The sequence below is a fragment of the Callithrix jacchus genome, chromosome 15 (assembly GCF_049354715.1).
Source record: "Callithrix jacchus isolate 240 chromosome 15, calJac240_pri, whole genome shotgun sequence".
NCBI classification, from domain to species: Eukaryota; Metazoa; Chordata; class Mammalia; order Primates; family Cebidae; genus Callithrix; species Callithrix jacchus.
In genome coordinates this window covers 69,030,861-69,049,998 of record NC_133516.1, presented here as the reverse complement: position 1 = coordinate 69,049,998, position 19,138 = coordinate 69,030,861, and the positions used below count along the sequence as shown (strand labels likewise).

Below are 19,138 nucleotides of genomic sequence, written 5' to 3'. Positions count from 1 at the left end.
AAACATCATAATCTTAGAGAACCTGCCTCATAGGGTTTTTGGAGTGATTAAAAGAAATAAGTATAAAAAACCTGGGCACAGTGGCTCACACCTGTAATCCCAGCACTTTGGGAGGCTGAGATAGGCAAATCACAAATCACTTGGGGTCAGGAGTTTGAGACCAGCCTGGCCAACATAGTGAAACTCCATCTCTACTAAAAATACAACAATTAGTCAGGCATGCTTGCTTGAACCTAGAGATGAAGGTCACAGTGAGCTGAGATCATGGCACTGCACTCCAGCCTGGCCAACAAAGCAAGACTCTGTCTCAAAAAAAAAGTATAAAAAGTGCCTGGGAATAGTAAGTGCTTAATAAATGACACTTATTATTATTGTGGTTGTTGTTGTTGTCACTGAGTCCTATCAATTCTTTCTTGGTAGAATCTTTCCCATCTATCTTCCACCTGATAAACTCTATTCAGCTTCCCGGCCTGGCTCAAAATGCCATCACTGTGAAATCTCCTCTGGTCCATTTCCCGAACACCCAGCACTGACTGACGTTCCCATTGGAGGGACAGGACACTCCTGCACTGTGCTGGGTACCCGGCTGTACTACCCAAATTCTATTCTGATTTGCAGGTCTGTCTCCTCTCCTCTAGAGACCCCGAGCTCCTGCAAGGCAGCAGGCAGTTCAGATCTCTTCATCTTAGTGCAGACCCAGAGTGTGAGTGCAAGTACTCATTTTTTCCGATTGAATTAATCCCATCTCTGCTTCTAAGACCTTGGCCTGGTCGTTTCCAGTTCAAGAGGGAACTATGATAAAAACTGTCTAATTGGTCTCCCCAGTTCAGGATAACATGTGAATCATGTAAGTCCCTGCTCAAAACCTCTCAAGGACAGGGCAGAATTTTCCAAAAAATCCCAGAAGTGGAGCCAGAGCTGGGTTTAGATCTAGTTTTGCCGCAGACTGATATGATCTTAAGCACCTGGCTTTACCGATCTAAGCCTTAGCCTGGCTATCTGTGAAACCAAGGCCCTGTCACAGAGCGCTAGAGGGGACTCAATGAGAAGTGCATGTGAAAATGCGTCAACATTACCTAAATGTTAGCTATTATTTTTGAGAGGTAGTGTACGTTGGGAAGGAAGGAGAGAGTAGCTGAAAGTTTGTCCTGGATGTCAAACCACCATTGAATTACCGGTAATCTCCAGCAAGTTTCTCTAGATACAGACAAAAAAAGAGAGCTCTAAGATTTTTTCCACTCCTAGGGTCCTGTTTCCTCCAGAAACTGCATGAAGCACCCTTTGTGAGACCAATCCCCAAGGCCAGGGGGTGAAAACTCTTATCCACCCTTGAAATTAAATGCAACTATCAGAGAACGTCTGTGTAGTCCTTTACCACACACTCCCATATCCACGCTTGGATTTGAAAAGGGCTTTAACATGAAGAAGTCCGGGTCAGATCTTGACGGTGCTATCTCCACATGGTGGGATTGTGCATCATTTTAATTTTGTGTTTTTCTAATTATTCAAAATCTGCAAATTTGGAACTAGAGAGATGATGGTCGCACAATATTGTGAAGGTCCTAAATGCTACTATACCGCCCATTTCAGAACGTTAGTTCTATATTATGTGAGTGTCGCCTCATTTAAAAACCTTTAATAGGCTCAAGATTTTTTTTTTTTTTTTTTTTTTTTTTTTTTGAGAAGGAGTTTCGCTCTTGTTACCCAGGCTGGAGTGCAATGGCGCGATCTTGGCTCACTGCAACCTCCGCCTCCTGGGTTCAGGCAATTCTCCTGCCTCAGCCTCCTGAGTAGCTGGGATTACAGGCACGCGCCACCATGCCCAGCTAATTTTTTGTATTTTTAGTAGAGACGGGGTTTCACCTCGTTGACCAGGATGGTCTCGATCTCTTGACCTCGTGATCCACCCGCCTCGGCCTCCCAAAGTTCTGGGAACGCTCTTGGTTTTATAGTCATTCCTTAAACTGTGATTTGAAGAGAGTACAGAGATCAAGGCTCAGGGGCCGCGGGGTCGGGTGACGCTCGGCTCCGCGCATTTGTCCAAGTCGCAACGAAGGCCGCCAACCTGCAGTACACTCCTCCGACCACGAGGGGTCAATGCAAAGATCTCGCGTTCCCTACACTAAGGCAAACACCGCCTCTTACGTCTTGGAAGCGCGTGTGCGTGGGGCGTAGCTAAGGACGGAAGCTCGGCCGGCACGATCGCCACCCACCCGAGCCTAACCGGGCTGCGCCTTTTGGGCGCTGCTCCTCGTGGCCCAGCGCCCCAGTCCTTGCCTGCCCTTGCAGTCCCACCCCACGCTCAGCCTTGTGTTCCTCGAGCCGGTCTCCGACTTCCATTTCCCACCCTAAACCGCCTGCCTGGGTCTGTTCCCGCTCGGTTGTCCTCGCCCTGCTCTGCCGAGGGTCCCCTATCAGCCTCGACCCCATGGCGCTGCAGGCGCTGCAGAGCTCTGGGGTGACCTTTCGCAGGATCCTGTCTCACTTCCCCGAGGAGCTGAGTCTAGCTTTCGCCTACGGCTCTGGGGTGTACCGCCAGGCAGGGCCCAATTCAGACCAGAAGGTGAGCCCAATCCCGCAGCCCGGCCCCTCCCCGGACAGCCCCCGTCAGCCCGTCAGCCCCACAACGGGGAACTGCCTGTTCTCAAAAGTCCCATTTTGCCCTCGATTCGTTCAGAGCTGGAGAGCTGCCTGTCCGCTCTGCACACTCCACGTGTCAACTAGCAGAGTGAACCATAGGCTTGCGTTCTTAATAACGACAGCGCGAGTTGAAGCGACAGTGTTGAGGGATGCTTAGGAATCCACGTGAGTCTAGAGCAAGAGAAACAGGCAGGGGGGAAAGCCGCTGTAGGGGCAAGTGGAAGAAAAGAAAAAATCGTTATCACGTTCTAGTTCAGTGTTTTCAGTCGGTTGGACATCGGAATTTTCTGGGGAGCTTTTCAGAAAATCCTAATGCTCGGGTTCCGCCAATGGAGATTCTGATTTAATTGGTTTGGAATGAGGCCTGGGCTTCAGGAATTTAAGAAACGTCCCAAGTGATTCTGATGGGCAGCCAAGTTTGTTGAGAGTCACCTCTATATCTATGGGAGAAAATATAAAATGATTTGACTTCAGGAAGTTGCGGACTGGTTGTAGGGCCAGGGCAAGTACAGTGAAAGTAACAGCAAAAGTTAGTGCGTGACCAGTATATTTACCCTCGCTCAGAACATTTAACAAGGGTCTGTTTGAGACTAGGCATTGTTACTCTTCACAGTTAGGTCAGTGCAGCCTCAGTAAGGGTGCAGTTTTCCTTGTTATTTGCAGAATTCAGTGTGCAGGTTTTAATTGGGCCCCCTGCATCTGCATACCTGGCTGTAGTCTGTCTTGTGATTAACATTCTGCCTGTTCACTTTCTGGTGAGGCCATCTATGCTGTTGCTTGGATTTCCTCCGTTTCCCACTTACACTACTATTTAATATTTTTCTTTAAGTTGGCAGCATATGAGAAATTATAGGTTATTATAGGCTACTTTTTTTTCGAATATACCTTAACATAATTACACATTTTTTAAAAAACATGTTTATCCTATACTCTCCTTGCCACCAAATCTTAAGTGTCCCCAGTGGTCTGTGAGTCACCTGGTGGGAAACACAGAGCAGGTCTTAGCCTCCTGATGTCTACCTCTTCATTCTTCCATGGAAGTTTTCCTTTGAGTAGACCTGGAATTCCCTGCAAGAGAAGGTCCTTCCTTCCCTTTCCCTCACTTTTGATTCCCTGCATTCAAGTAAACAGTCTTGTAGATTCCAACACCTAAACCTCTCTCACATCAATCCCCACCCTTAGTGCCTTAGCTAATATAACTTCATTTCTCACCTGGAATCTTGCCATGGCTTCAGATCTAGTTTTCCTCACCCCCTTAGTCTCTTCTTTCTCCAGTCAGCTCTTCTGCAGGAAAATTTTTTAGCATGGCAAACAGCCTCCCTTTCTGATCTCATCTCCCATGGCATAAATGTGATCTATTTCAGTCTTATCAAACTGCAGCTTCCAGAACATGCTGGCTCCCATATCCACAGAGCGCTTTCCTCCAACACGACTCCCTACCCTTCTTTCCCTGTGCCTCCCCCAGTGCTTCCAGCAAGCCTATTTAGCCCACATGTCCTTCAAGACAGATATGTTGTCTCTAGGAGAATGTCTCCCTCCTGTGCTCCTGATTTGATCCCCATTCTGAGTGCAGTTAGTACATTTTACATTCCTCTATCAAGTCAATTTAGTGATAATTTGTTTATTCTCTCCAGTAGACTCCAAGCTCTTTCCTTTTACCTAGGGCCTGTCAGAGCTCATTATAAGTATCCAATGAGTGATTGGTGAATCGGTAAGAGATAAAATGACCTCCTTCCTTTTGTATAATATTTCAGAGTTTATCCAAATGGTGTTAATTTGATCTGGAAAAAAAGGGGAGTGCATTTAGCTATATTTGTGAACGGCAGTATAGTGCAGTGGTTCAGCACACACAATTTAGAGCCAGACTACTCAGGTCTGCCACTCACAAGCTGTGTGTCCTTGGGGAAAGAGCATCCCATGTACCTTGGTTTCCTATTAAATTGAAATAGTAAGGCCAGACGCGGTGGCTCATGCTGGTAATCCCAGCACTTTTGGAGGCTGAGATGGGCAGGTCATGAGGTTAGGAGGTCAAGACCAGCCTGACCAATATGGTGACACCCTGTCTCTACTAAAAATACAAAAATTAGCCAGGCATGGTGGCGTGCACCTGTAATCCCAGCTACTCAGGAGGCTGAGGCAGAAGAATCACTTTAATCCAGGAGGTAGAAGTAGCAGTAAACTCAGATTGTGCCATTGCATTCCAGCATGGGCGACAGAACAGAACTCTGTCTCAAAAAAATGGAGATAATAGCAGTAGCTACCTTGTAGGGTTTTGTTGAGGATAAAATGAGTTCCTACATATATTATCCATAAAGTGTTTAAAGAATGCTGGCCCAGCAATGCATGTTAAAGAAGTGTTTATTATTATTGCATTGATGAAAACAAAGCTCAGGTTGGTTCCAGAGACTCGCTTACTTTTCTGATGACAGCACCAGGCCCTTGGACTATTGATCATAATTGCATAGTATGTTAGAGCTTTCCATGCTGTCTGGCTGTCTTTCTAGGAATTAATACTGAAATTGTTCTCTTTTGTTCACTCCACAGAATGCTATGCTGGACTTTGTGTTCACAGTAGATGACCCTTTTGCATGGCATTCAAAGAACCTGAAGAAAAATTGGAACCACTATTCTTTCCTAAAAGTTTTAGGACCCAAGATGATCACATCCATCCAGAATAACTATGGCGCTGGAGTGTACTACAATTCATTGATCACGTGTGATGGTAGGGTAAGTGACTGCTGGCCTTTGTCTTAACTTAGCTGGTTATTAACCTGGAGTATTAGAATACCAGCTAAATATGTATGCTATTATAGTCAGGAAACATTCACACTCCTGCTGGACATTGTTATAGCCAGGAAATATGTATGTTCTTATGGTATGTATGTTCTTATAGTCAGGAAACATTCACATTCCTGCTAGATGTTTTGAATTTAGGGACAGAGCAGTGACTGGAGTCCTTCCTCATCTCCCATTAACTGTGATTACAGTGTGAGGAGGTGGTTGGGTGTGATGGACTTTATTTTTTTGAGACGGGGCTTCATTCTTCTCACCCAGGCTGGAGTGCAGTGGTGTGATTTCTGCTCACTGCAACCTCTGCCTCGTGGGTTCAAGTAATTCTCCTGCCTCAGCCTCCTAGTTAGCTAGGATTACAGGGGTGTGCCACCATGCCCACCTAATTTTTGTGTTTTCAGTAGAGACAGGGTTTCACTATGTTGGTCAGGCTGGTCTCGAACTTCTGACCTCAGATGACCAGCCCGCCTCGGCCTCCCAAAGTGCTGGGATTATAGGTGTGAGCCACTGAGCCTGGCCAGACTAACTTCATTGTTTTTGTCTTTGGCCAGGTGGTTCTCAAGTATAGTGTGCATCAGAATCCCCTAGGGTGTGTGTCTGTTGGACACAGAGATTGCTGGGCCCCACCCCCAGAGTTCTGATCACTAGGTCTGGGGTGGGGCTTGAAGATTTGCATCTCTTCACAAGCTTCCCAACAGTGCTGAATCTGCTGGTCTAGAACTACTAGTCTGGTCAGTGGGAGGAATAGGCAGACCAATTTAGGGTTAGGTTGGAGATTGATTTTTATCTAGAAGGAGGGGCAGACACCCCCAGGAAGAAGTTGGAAATGAAGAGGATATCACAGGTGATTGGAAGCATGTGGTGCCAGGTGATAGACAGGAACCTCCTGGTGCCAGCAGATGGGTAGAATTTGACAGTGGGGTGTTGGAGAGCAGGTAAGTTGCATGGATTCCTGCTGGTGGGTCATTTGACAGCAGAAACTTTGCTGAACTCTTTCAGCTGAAGCATCTCAGTCTCTAAGAGAGCTGTCATGAGCTCAGCAGAACCCCAGCCTGCCAGGACCAGTAGGGATCTAAATTCGATGCTTCCTAGAGCTTCCCTGGGCCAGGAATGACATATGGATTCCACCTGCTGTGCCAGCTCTGCCACTGATTGCTCAGAGCAGTCAAACTTTGACAGGCATCAAACCACCTGGGGATTCCATTAAATGCAGATCCTGACTCAGTTAGTCTGGGATGGAACCTGAGATTCTGCTTTTTTTTTTTTTCCTTTTCTTTTTTTGAAACAGGGTCTGGCTGTGTCACCCAGCTAGAATGCAGTGGTGTCATCTCGGCTCACTGCAGCCTCTGCCTCCTGGGCTCAAGCCATCCTCCCACCTCAGCCTTCCGAGTAGCTAGGACTGCAGGTATGTGCCACTATGCCTGGTTAGTGTTTGTATTTTTTTTGTAGAGACAGGGTTTTGTCATGTTGCCCAGGCTGGTCTCAAAACTCCTTACCCCAAACAATCCGCCCGCCTTGGCCTCCCAAAGTACTGGGATTACAGGTGTGAGCTGCCATGCCCAGCCAAGATTCTGCATTTTTTATAAGTTTCCAGGTGATGCCAATGCCACTGGTTAAAGGACCATGCTTTAAAGGGCAGGAGGTTGGAGTACTGACTTGAGAAGGATTTGAAGGTCTGTCTGAACTTGGCTGAGAAGTGACTGTTGTGATTGACTGGTGATGTCTGCATACCTCTTGGGCCATGTATTTGCTTTTCTGGTTGAGGTCCAACCCTGCTCTGCCTGAATTTTGCAGTTGAAACTGAAGTTCAAAGAGAGAAATGACTTCCATAAGGTCGCGCAGCTAGTTAGCGACAGGTCCCCTGACTTCCAGGCCTGTGGTGTTTCTGTTACTTCCCAGTGGTTACTTGCTAGAAGGGCTTTTTTGGGGTGCTACTGCTGGAGTTGGGGAGAAAAGGCTGACACTCAGCACAGCCTTCTACATCCACTTGAGTCATGCAGAACACTTAGCTTTGTTCTTTCTTCACAGTTAATATGATGTGGAGCCTATCTCTAATTAGTAATTTTCAAGCGATATTATAAGTTCTAGTAACCAAATGTTTGGGCATAATTATATGCCAAAATACTATACTTTTTAATTGACTTTTTTTTTTTTTTTTGAGACAGAGTCTTGCTCTGTCGCCAGGCTGGAGTGCAGTGGCACAATCTCAGCTCATGGCAACCTCTGGCTCACGGCACCTCTGACTCCCTTGTTCAAGCGATTCTTTTGCCCCAGCCCCCTGAGTAGCTGGGATTACAGGCATGCAGCACTATGTCCAGCTAATTTTTGTATTTTTAGTGGGGACAGGGTTTCACCATGTTGGCCAGGATAGTCTCAATCTCCTGACCCCGAGATCTGCCCCCCTTGGCCTCCCAAAGTACTGGGATTACAGGCATGAGCCACTGCACCCAGCCTAATTGACACTTTTTAGCTGCTTTTTGTATATTTGCAGCCTGAGAAGGCTATTTGGATACTGAAGTTCAGCAAAGTGGGTCTGAAGATACTTGTTTATGCAAATGGGACTTTGTAACCTGGGAAATCTACATTCATGATTTATACAAATTATTATTGAAATTGGCTTAACTGGCCAGGCACAGCAGCTCATGCCTGTAATCCTAGCACTTTGTGAGGCTAAGGTGGGTGGATCACTTGAGCCCAGGAGTTCAAGACCAGCCTGGGCAATATGGTGAAACTCGGTCTCTACAAAAAATACAAAAATGAACCAGGCATGATGGTGCGTGCCTGTAGTTCCAGCTACTCCACAGACTGAGGTGGGAAGATCAGTGGAGCCCAGGGAGTTCAGGGCTGCATTGAGCCAAAATCATGCCATTGCACTCCAGCGTGGGCAATAGAGTAAGACTCTGGCTCAAAAAAAAAGAATAGAAATGGGCTCAACTATAATTTCATGTGTTTAGCATGAATAAAGAAGTTTTGGTTTTGGATGTTGCTTTGTAGTTATAAGAGTGTTTGAAATAGTCAATAGCAAAAGAGAAATTCACTATGTGAAAGGATGTCAGTGAAAACTTTTAATTAAAGGAAAATTTCTTGTACTTTGTAACGAAAAGAGCATTGGAAGACCAGACTGAAATTCTGGGACCTAGTTTTGACTCTGTTACTGCTGGTACCACCTTGAACATGTCATTTGTTCTCTCTGGGCTTCAGGTTTTTTATTTCTGAAATGAGGAACATAAACTACATCATCACTTCTCAAACTGTCTTTGGGGAAAAACCAGGTTTTTTACTCCCAATTCATTGAGGACCAATACTAGATAGCATCTAAGAGACATTCCATCTTTAACATAACATGGACCTAAGTTGAAATACTGGTCACCTTATAATTGCCTGATGGGTTCTTCCTGCGGTTGACTGGCACTACTGTAATATTGCAGTAAAGAGTTGAATTAGGCCAGGCACAGTGGCTTATGCCTGTAATCCCAGCACTTTGGGAGGCCAAGGAGGGTGGATCACCTGAGGTCAGGAGTTCGACCTGGCCAACATGACAAAACCTTGTCTCTACTAAAAATGCAAAAATTAGCTGTGCATGTTGGTGCACACCTGTAATCTCAGCTACTCGGGAGGCTGAGGCACAAGAATGGCTTGAACCCAGGAGGCGGAAGTTGCAGTGAGCTGAAATTGCGCCACTGTACTCCAGCCTGGATGACAGAGTAAGACTCCACCTCAAAAAAAAAAAAAAGTTAACATTAATGTGAGGCCAGCCACACAGGAAAACTGGCATTATCACTCAAATCACTCTTCCTGAAAGCTTGAAAGTTAGGGTTTTTGAATAGTTTGGTGTAGGGGACTAGGGAATACGTGCTGCTGATTGGTTGAGGATGCAATCATGGAGGTGTGGAAAACAGTCCTCACGGGCTGAGTGGGCCTTTTGGTGGGAGAAGGGCAACAGGACCAATTGAGTCATGAGTCATGGGTCTGGGTGGGGTCAGTTGGTTATCAGAATGCAAAAGTCTGAAAAATGCCTCAAAAGATGAATCTTAAGTTCTACAGTAGTGATGTTATCTAGAGGATCAGTTGGGGAAGTCACAAGTCTTACGAACTGGACACATGACTCCTGAGCAGTAAGAGATCATAGAAACTATGCCAACGTTTTTGTAGAATTCAGGCCTTTCACCTAATCCTAATCTTGTGGACTTTCATTAGTTTTACAAAAGTGACTTCAGCTCTGGACTGGAGAGGGGAACAGTTTTAGGGAGGAACTATTATCATCCTTGCTTCAAAATTAAACTATAAACTATATTCCTCCCTTGGTTAGCTTGGCCTATGCCCAGGCATGAGCTTGGATAGCCAGGCTGTGAGGCTGGCAGCAAGATGGAGTCAGCCATACTAGACTTCTCTCACTGTTACAATCTTGTGAATGCAGTTGCAACCTCACCTCACGTACCTTAGGGACTAAGTCAGTCTTGGACACTAAAACCTCTCAAAGGTTTTGGTGGAGATGTATGTTTTTGCAAGGCAGGCATTTTGAGTGGCTTTGTAACCAAGGTACTGCTCTAGTCAAAAATTTTATCTGTTTCCTTATACTTTGTACCTGTATAAGCAATAACATGGTATTTTACTACTTTTTGTGCCCATTTCTTTTTTCCTTCAGCTTATCAAATATGGGGTTATTAGCACTAGTATTCTGATTGAAGATCTCCTCAACTGGAATCATTTATACGTTGCTGGACGACTCCAAAAACCGGTGAGTGCTGTTATAGGCAGCACAGTTCAGGCTGCCTTTCCTCTCTGAGCCTAACCTTACTTTGATCATTGTGATTGCAACGAGATGGAACTGTGGAAACAGAAATGAGTTTCCGATTCTTTCTACTCTCTGTAAAATTTATTGCCAAGTAATATCCACATATTCTCTTGTGATATGATATAAGAAGAAATATGTGTTTGGTTTTTCTCCTTGGGCTCCTGGTTCAGAGGTCCTAAAACTCTTGGAATATTTCAGTGATAGGGATGAGAGTGTCTTTAATTATTGATAACAAGTCCCTTTAAACTGTACCTGAGTTTATAGTAATAAAGTGACTCTTGATGGGCCCCTAGATAGATTCAGGATAGGGCTGGCTTTTAGGGAGCCAGCCGTGTGAGGAGAGGCTGGAGCTTTGAGGCCCCCCACTCCCACCTTCCTCAGGGGTTCTGAGGACTTCTGGGTTGGTGAGCACATCACAGTGCTGGGAGGGTGGTGTGCCCAGAGAAGTCGTGGAACTCCATACCCTTCCACTGCCCCATATCTTGCCAAGCATCTCTTCCATTTGGTGGTTCCTGAGTTGTGTCCTTTGTAATAACCAGGTACATGCAAGTAAAGTGCCTCCTCGGCTGGACCCAGTGGTTCACACCTGTAATCCCAGCACTTTGGGAAGCCGAGGTGGGCTGATCATTTGAGGCCAAGAGTTCAAGACTAGTCTGGCCAACATGGTGAAACCCTGTCTCTACTGAAAATACAAAAACGTTAGCTGAGTGTGATGGCACATACCTGCAATCCCACCTGCTGGGGAAGCTGAGGCAGAAGAATCACATGAACCTGGGAGGCGGGAGTTGCAGTGAGCCGAGATCACGCCACTGCACTCCAGCCTGCATGACAGAGTGAGACTCCAACGACAACAACAAAAAGTGCCTTCCTGAGTTCTGTGAGCCATTCTAGCAAATTATGAAACCAGAGGAAAGGGGAATCAGCCCCACCCCTTTATAGTGAATGGTCAGAGTATGGGAGACCTTGACTGTGATTGGCGTCTGAAGTTGGGGAGGCTTGTAAAACTGAGCCATAACCTGTGGGATCTGACTGTAACTCCAGGTAGTTAGGGTCAGAATTGAATTCGGTTGTACGGCACTCGTTTGGTGTTTGGAGGGCTGGAGAATTGGTTGGCATGACACCCACATTTGGTGTCAGAAGTGCTGGGAGTAGAAGCCAGGTCACAGTCCACCTTCCCTCCTGCTCAGTCCTCTCCCTCAAGATTCTCCAGTGACTGGATTGGGTGGCCGAGGAGGTGCCCAGTGCCTCAGTGGAGCCTCCCTCAGCACCACTCAGTCACCTTGTCTCCTAGGACATGTTACCCTGGGGCCACTGATGCATCTCAAGGGCAGTGCCTGGCTCGTGGGATCCTTCAGTAACTGCTGAGTAAATGAATGCACCAAGTAGTCATTCCAAAGGGCTGGTATTTCCCATCCCTTTTATTCTCTTTCTGAGGCCAGTGGTGATGTCTTCTCTACTTTCTTAGCTCATTTGGGACACAGCTAGAGGAGGCTATAGGGACTAGGCCTTTCCCTGGGCTTTCGTAGAAACAGGAAGCAAACACAAAACAGGAAAAAAAAAAAAGTGGGAGAGAACTCTTAACAAGCATTTGCCATATCACCTTTCTTCTTTTCTTTCTGTGTTCTGAGAAAGGGTCTTTTCATAGTTTCAGAAGTATGTTAAATAGTCACAGTGGCTAATCTTACACTTCCTACTATATGGAAGATTTTAATTGTGCTTCAGAGGATCCCAGTCTCCACAAGAGGGCGACAGATTGTTCTTGAGTGTTTCCCCCAATAGTGAAGTGCTGCTTCTCCTTCTATAGCTATCTATGGGGAAAATAAGAGATTTCTATAGCCTTAGCTCACTGATTTGTGTCATAAACATCTCTTTACTGATGTGCATGGGCTGTCAGGATTCTCCTGCCTTTCACCTGAGCTTACAGTTTCATAGTGTAGTTGCTTAAAATGTCCAGAAATACTTGATCCGGGCAAGGGTTACATAACTATATGCTTGTATGAATTTATCAAACTGTGCCCTTAAGATGTGTGCACTTCACCGTCACTAACTTTTATTTCATTAAAAACATTTTTAAAAGTCTAGAAATGATAGGCTTACTGAAATTTCATATCTATATAGATAAATTTCTCATTTCTAAGTTGGATATTGGATGACTAGTAAAGCTCATAATTGAGCAATTGGAAATTTGTAAATATTTTATTTCCAGGGTTTTTGTTGTTGTTGTTTATTTGTTTGTTTTACAAAATATGGGCCAGGCACAGTGGCTTATGCCTGTAATTCCACCACTTTGGGAGGCCAAGGCAGGTGGATCACTTGAGGTCAGAAGTTCAAGACCAGTTTGGCCATCATGGTGAAACTCCGTCTCTACTAAAAATACAAAAATTAGCCAGGCATGGTGGTGCACTGGTAATCCCAGCTACTTGGGAGGCTGAGGCAGGAGAACCACTTGAACCCAGGAAACAGAGGTTGTAGACAGCTGAAATCATGCCACTGCACTCCAGCCTGGGTGACAAAGCAAGACTATGTCTCAAAACAAACAAACAAACAAAAACAAAGTATGTGGCTTGATGAGAAGAATAATGGGCATCAAATTAGAAGCCTTGGGTTATATTCAGTCCTGCCACCTACTGGTTGTTACATAAACTTGGGCATCTTGTTTTATCTTTCTGAATTTCAGTTAATTTATCTGTAGAATAAAGGTCCACAAAGGTATTTAAAGTTGGAAGCAGAGCTGGGTGCAGTGGCTCATGTCTGTAATCGCAGCATTGTGGGAGGATGAGGCAGACACATCACTTGAGGCCAGGAGTTTGAGAACAGCCTGGACAACAATGGCAAAACCCCATCTCTACTAAAAATATAATGATTAGCTGGGCATTGTAGCGTGCACGTGTAATCCCAACTACTTGGGAGGCTGAGGCACAAGAATCACTAGAAGCTGGGAGGCAGAGGTTGCAGAGAGCCAAGCTCATGCCACTGCACTTTGCACTCCAGCCTGGGTGACAGAGCAAGACTCTGTCTCAAAAAAAAAAAAATGGAGGAAGAATATTGGAAGCAGAGCAGAGACTAGGCCTTTCCCTGGGCTTTAGTAGAAACAGGAAACAAACACAAACACTTGCTAGGAAAAAAGCAAGTGTTTCAGAATCCAACAGATGTAGCGTTAGGATCCCAGCTCTGATGATTCTTAATGGTGTGAGCCTGCACCACTGCCAGTCTCCCTAAGCCTCGGGGTGTTTTCATCTTAGATGAGTCTGATGGCACCGACCTCAGAGGGTTTTGATATCCCTGGTAGACACTCAGAAAATGGTCTTTCCCTTCTCTCTGTGCCTTTGCTTATCTCAGTTATTTTGAAAATAGAAATGAAATTGAATGTTAAAATATTATATTATTCTTTGTATTGTTCTTTATGCTTAGAATATTTAAAAATTTTTAAAAAGTCTTTAAGAACTTGAAATGCCATGAAATCTCAGAATATAAGCACTGGAAATGACCTCAGGTTTTATCTAACTGTTATATTCTTATAAAACAAAAACAGCAAGACTTGTAGTAGCAGCCATGCTCATATCATGCAAAACTGCATTTCTCAGCTGACTTGGAGAAGAAAATGTTACTGACAGCGATGAGTGTCCCTAAGGCTTTTTGTGCTTCTGGAACAAGAAAATTAGGGTATCACAAAATCATTTGAAAGTGTTGAGCATATACATTTTTTTTAATTGAAAATTATAAGCAGGCAAATTATTTCTCTCTTCCCCGCTGCTCCCAATTTTCCACATGTGGAAATCACTGTTAACCAGAATGATGATTTTTAAACAAACTATTTGTACCTCTAGGTGGCAGCAAATATTAATCAGACTTGATGAACAAATCTAATGAAAGAGGGGTAGTATTTTGGACGAGAAAGTTGGGTAAATGTCTTAAGAAAGAATTACGAGAATATGAGTATGAATTCTTTAGATTTATGTTTTAAAAGGAGTCACATTAAATTATGTTGTCTAAAGCTCCAGAATTCTCTTGTATCTTACAAATTGAAATAGAATTTCTCAATCATTAACAACTTAAGTCTTTAATATTTTCCCAAGTAAGAAACCATGGAATTTAAAATGCTTAATATAGCATTGTGACCAATCTTTTTTTAAGCCAAGAAACCTGTAAAGTAATAATTAATAGGTATTTCCCTAGTTAACATAATTTTGGATTTTTGTATTTTACATTGTTTTTAGTATATAGATAATTGTGCTTGAGTTTTTAAGGCATTTATATTGACATGCAGTGGTTTTTTTGCCACCTGTTAAGAGGATTTTGATTTATTTTAATACATTCATTGTAATATATTTTGCCTTTTAGTAATGTAGCTTTATTTTATTTTATCTTTATTTCTAAGACAGGATGTTGCTTTGCCACCTAGGCCAAAGTAGAGTAGCATGAACATGGTTTACAGGAGCCTCAATCTCCTGGTCTCAGGCAATCCTCCCATCTCAACCTCCTGAGTAGCTGGAACTATAGGCATGTGCCACCACGCCCAGCTAATGTTTATATTTTTTTGTGAAGATGGGGTTTTGCTGTGTTGCCCAGTCTTGAATTTGTGGGCTGAAGGGATCCACCTACCTCAACCTCGGGCTGAAGAGATCCACCTGCCTCAGCCTCTCAAAGTGCTAGGATTACAGGCATGAGACCCCTTGTGTGGCCTATTTTTCAGTGATAACTTTATTGAAATAAAATTCACCTACCGAACAGTTCAACCATTTAAAGCTTACAATTCAATGATTTTTACTATATTCACAGAGTTCAACCATAACCATATTGTAGCTTTATTGATTAATTTTTTGTGTGAATAGAAAAACTCCCAGTGGTATAAAAGATCCCTGAACTAGGAGTTGGAAAACCCAGTTTACCAGTTTTGGCTCTGCCCTACTATAAGCAAAAATGTTTGGGCTGCTAGTGTTTGAAATCCACAGATTGAGTCATTTATTTTTTTATTCAAAAGGCAACTGTTTCTTCTCTGTGTATGCCAAAAGAATTTTTTAAAATGACACCACGTTGCCTGTCCTAGAAGAGCCCAGAGTCCAACAGGTAGATAATAAGTAAGGTTTCATCCAGCTCTAGTGTTCAGTGTTTCTTCTTCATCCTTAAGTGGTCCTCCTGGTCATTTGGAATGGAAAAGTTCTGGTAGGTGGTTGAGTATTTGAATACTAGGTAGGACTGTGGTCTTTGTGATTAAAATTTCCCTCTTTGCAATTCAAGTAGTCTCTCCTTGTGACAATTTTAGAGGAGCCCACATGTGACTTTCTCTTTTTTCCTCTCTTGAAATATACTCACAAATCTCTCCTTTGAAAGTCCCGTTAAGCAATGCCCCTTTCTCTCCAGTAAAGATTTTCCTGCCTGGCAGTCATGCTAATGTTATCTATGCAGTTCAGGTCAGGGCATTCCCAGTAAGATACAAACAGCTATTCACAAATCTGAGCACTTTCTTTTTTTCCCAGGCCTCTCTGGCAGTCTCCCAAGAGTTCACTGGCTTTTCACTCTGAACAACAAATAACAGTACTGCTGAGACAAGTTCATAGTTCACCTTTCGTTGAAGAACCACATCAGCACAGTAGCAGACTCTTCTGAATTGACATTTTTCCTTTGAGTAAGGATGCTTTTATTTTTACTTTCTTAACCTTAAATAGCAAACAGGCCGCCCTCTTACAACCTAAGTGAAACAACTTCCTTGGAGAATAAGTGGTATTTTGTTAACTAGGAAAATTTCCCCAAAGTTAGTCTTTTCTTTGCATCTTTGATTTGTTAGCATCTCAGAATAGCTTCTATTTCACTGGGTTTCTGTAAAAGCCATCAAAAACAGACGTGAAGAATTATTGAGAAGGATGTGATGAACGGGGATGAAGAACAGGAATGTGGAAGTAGAGGCATCACGGAGTTGTGGAAAGAGCACTGGATGAATCCTGGTACTGCATCCTAGCCCAGTTTGACACTACTTCTCTTGGAGAAATCTTTTAACCCCAGACCTAGGTTTTCTGTCAGTAAAATGAGGCAGTTGCCCTCCTAGATTAATAATTCAGTATGGAATACAGTCATCCCTTGGTGTCTGTGGGGATTGGTTTCAGTACCAGTCTCTGATATAAAATGGCCTAGTATTAGCATATAACCTATGCATATCCTCCTTTATATTTTAGCACCTCTAGATGACTGGTAATACCTAATACAGGGCTTACAAATCATGTCGTTCACCTGCCTTCAATGTAGTTGACACATGTTGGCAAATTCAACTTTTGCTTTTTGGAACTTTGTGGATTTTTTTTTTCCTGAATGTTTGCATCTGTGATTGGTTGAATCCATGGGTGCACAACCCACGGATATGAAGAGCCAGCTGTATAAGGTTTAGGAAAGTTATTCAAGGAATAAGCATAGGTTTTTTTATAGGACCTTAAAATTTGTTTTAATCATCTTTCAAGATAAGTTAACCGGAATAGAATCCTAAATGAATGCATGAGAATAATTTAGAATATTCAGAACTAGATTTGCCAAATATAAGGTTGTGATCCTGATTTTTGTTGTCAACTCATTATGCAACTGTAGGCAACTCATGTTCCTGGGCTGGTCATGGGTTGCTCTCTACAGATGATTGCAGTAATACTAAACTCCCCCAAGTGCTGAAAGGCTTAAGGTCCATTAAGTCCTCAGAATTAAAAGGGAGGAAGGGGTGATACTGAATCAAGTGGCTTACCTACCATATATGATATTTGTATGTTATAAATATTCCTTAGAAAAAAGTAGGGGAAAAAGGTAAAAGAATTTAGATTCTGAAGCTTGATTTATAAAATAGTAGTTACATGTTTTATAATACTGTTTTTTACAATTGGAAGAAACTATACCTTGGGATACTGCAGCATTCTCCACTTTTCTTGATTTCTAATATTTATTTTGGAGTTTCTCATAGTGTATGCCATCTTAATATTGTCAGAAATTATCTGTATTTGACAAATAAAAGGTAACTTATACCCTGTTTTCTAGAACAGATGGAAAATGTGTCTCGATAGTACCAAGTGGTTTAGAGATGGTAGATACATTTTAGATGGTAGATATGTATGGATGTCCTTATTAGGGACTTCTAGACCCTTTCCTTTGTGTAGACGGTCAGTCAGAAACAGTGTGATGTTTTTAAAAGATTATGGTGGGAGTGTAAATTGGTGTAACCACTCCGAAGAGCAGTTTGACCGTATATGCCTTAGAGTAGTAATTCTTAAAGTGTCCCCTGGCATTACTTAAGAACTTGTTAGAAATGTACATTTTTCAGGCCTCACCCAGGCCTACTGAAACAGAAACTCTGGGAGTTGGATCCAATAATATGGGTTTTAACAAGTCCTCCAGGTGTTGCTAATGGTAGCTAAAGATGAGAATCCCTGGCCCAGAGAAGCTCTTGCCTTGTACACTGAGAAGGACACACAAGGAAGCTCATTTCACTGAAGGGTTTGTATACAGTAACTCATTTGATCTTTCTAGCAACCTATGAGCTTGATTCTGTTATTTATCCCATTTTACTGATAAGGAATTATGCCCATAGCCACAAAAGAGATGGGATTTGAACACATCTCTTAACTACAGTGCAATCTTTAAAAGAAAAAATCTCGGCTGGGCGCGGTGGCTCAAGCCTGTAATCCCAGCACTTTGGGAGGCCAAGGCGGGTGGATCACAAGGTCAAGAGATTAAGACCATCCTGGTCAACATGGTGAAACCCCGTCTCTACTAAAAATACAAAAAAAAATTAGCTGGGCATAGTGGCGCGTGCCTGTAATCCCAGCTACTCAGGAGGCTGAGGCAGGAGAATTGCCTGAACCCAGGAGGCAGAGGTTGCAGTGAGCTGAGATCGCGCCATTGCACTCCAGCCTGGGTAAACAAGAGCGAAACTCCGTCTCAAAAAAAAAAAAAGTAAAAATCTCAGAAGAGACTGGAGCTCTTAGTATTTTTTTTTTCTTTTCTTTTTGAGACAGCGTCTCACTGTGTCTTTCAGGCTGAAGTGCAGTGTTGTGATCATGGCTCACTGCAGCCTCAACCACCTGGTCTGAAACTGTCTTCCTACCTTAGCCTCCTGAGTACCTGGGAACCACACATGTGTACACCTATGCCTGGCTAGGTTTTAGGGTTTCTTGTTTTTGTTTTCTAAAGATGGGGTCTCACTATGTTGCCCAGGCTGGTCTCTTAATCCCCCTGCTTTGGCCTCCCAAATTGCTGAGATTATAGGTATGAGCCACAAACCTAGTTACAGTTTGTATTTTAATAGATTTGCAGAAAGTCTCAAATATCAGCTTCTGCTCTGTGTTGAGAAGAAAAATTCTTCTTATCGAGCAAAGCAGTTGCTAGTATTCTGGACATTTTACATTTGTTATTATAGTCAATCTTTGTGACTGTTCTTTGATGCAAATCATTTGCCCAAACTCACATAGCTGGTAAGTATCTGAACATGAGCCCATATCTACCTCTAAAACCCATTCTTTTTCTCCTGTAGCTAATTTTTTTTCATTTTTCCTTAGTCAAGTTCAAAATCAATGTAACTAGAAATCATGAAATAGAGCATGAACTTCCTATGTTAGATATGGTTCAAGATTATAGATGAGGTCTAAATAAAGAGGTAAAATGCCTCTGTCGACTAAAAAATTAAGTGATGACAATAAGACTATAAAATTTAAAAATTAAGTTTGCAAAGGACTTTTACTGTTTTTCAAAACCTATGATGTGTTTCCTCATTTAAGAAGAGTATTTGGGTTATTTTTTTTGCATTTTGATCCTTTCCTGTGTCATGATTTCTTTGACTTTGGCATAAAACAAGGAGATTCTGGGAATACTATTAGAGGAACAATTTTGTGTCACCTGAACCAATATTCCAGGATCTTCAGTGGGAAGAGTTTGAGACAGTTCCAG

General features: G+C 43.1%; 1 protein-coding gene across 12 annotated transcripts in view; it reads left to right on the top strand.

Annotated features, from left to right (window-relative positions):
* Positions 1–2,204: 2,204 nt before the first annotated feature.
* The window catches only part of TAMM41 (TAM41 mitochondrial translocator assembly and maintenance homolog), a 61,907-nt gene continuing 44,973 nt past the window's right edge, over positions 2,205–19,138 (top strand). For 11 of the 12 annotated variants that reach the window (XR_013527510.1, XR_013527509.1, XM_002758637.4 and 8 more), the window contains exons 1-3: positions 2,205–2,563; positions 5,185–5,367; positions 10,076–10,168. Coding sequence is in view for 9 of the 12 variants with exons in the window: in XM_002758637.4 (XP_002758683.1) it covers positions 2,429–2,563; positions 5,185–5,367; positions 10,076–10,168 (411 nt within the window). In the remaining 3 variants the exon portion in view is untranslated. Of the gene's footprint in view, positions 2,564–5,184; positions 5,368–6,718; positions 6,836–10,075; positions 10,169–19,138 lie in introns of all 12 variants that reach the window. The other variant, XM_078351667.1, reaches the window with a different exon arrangement.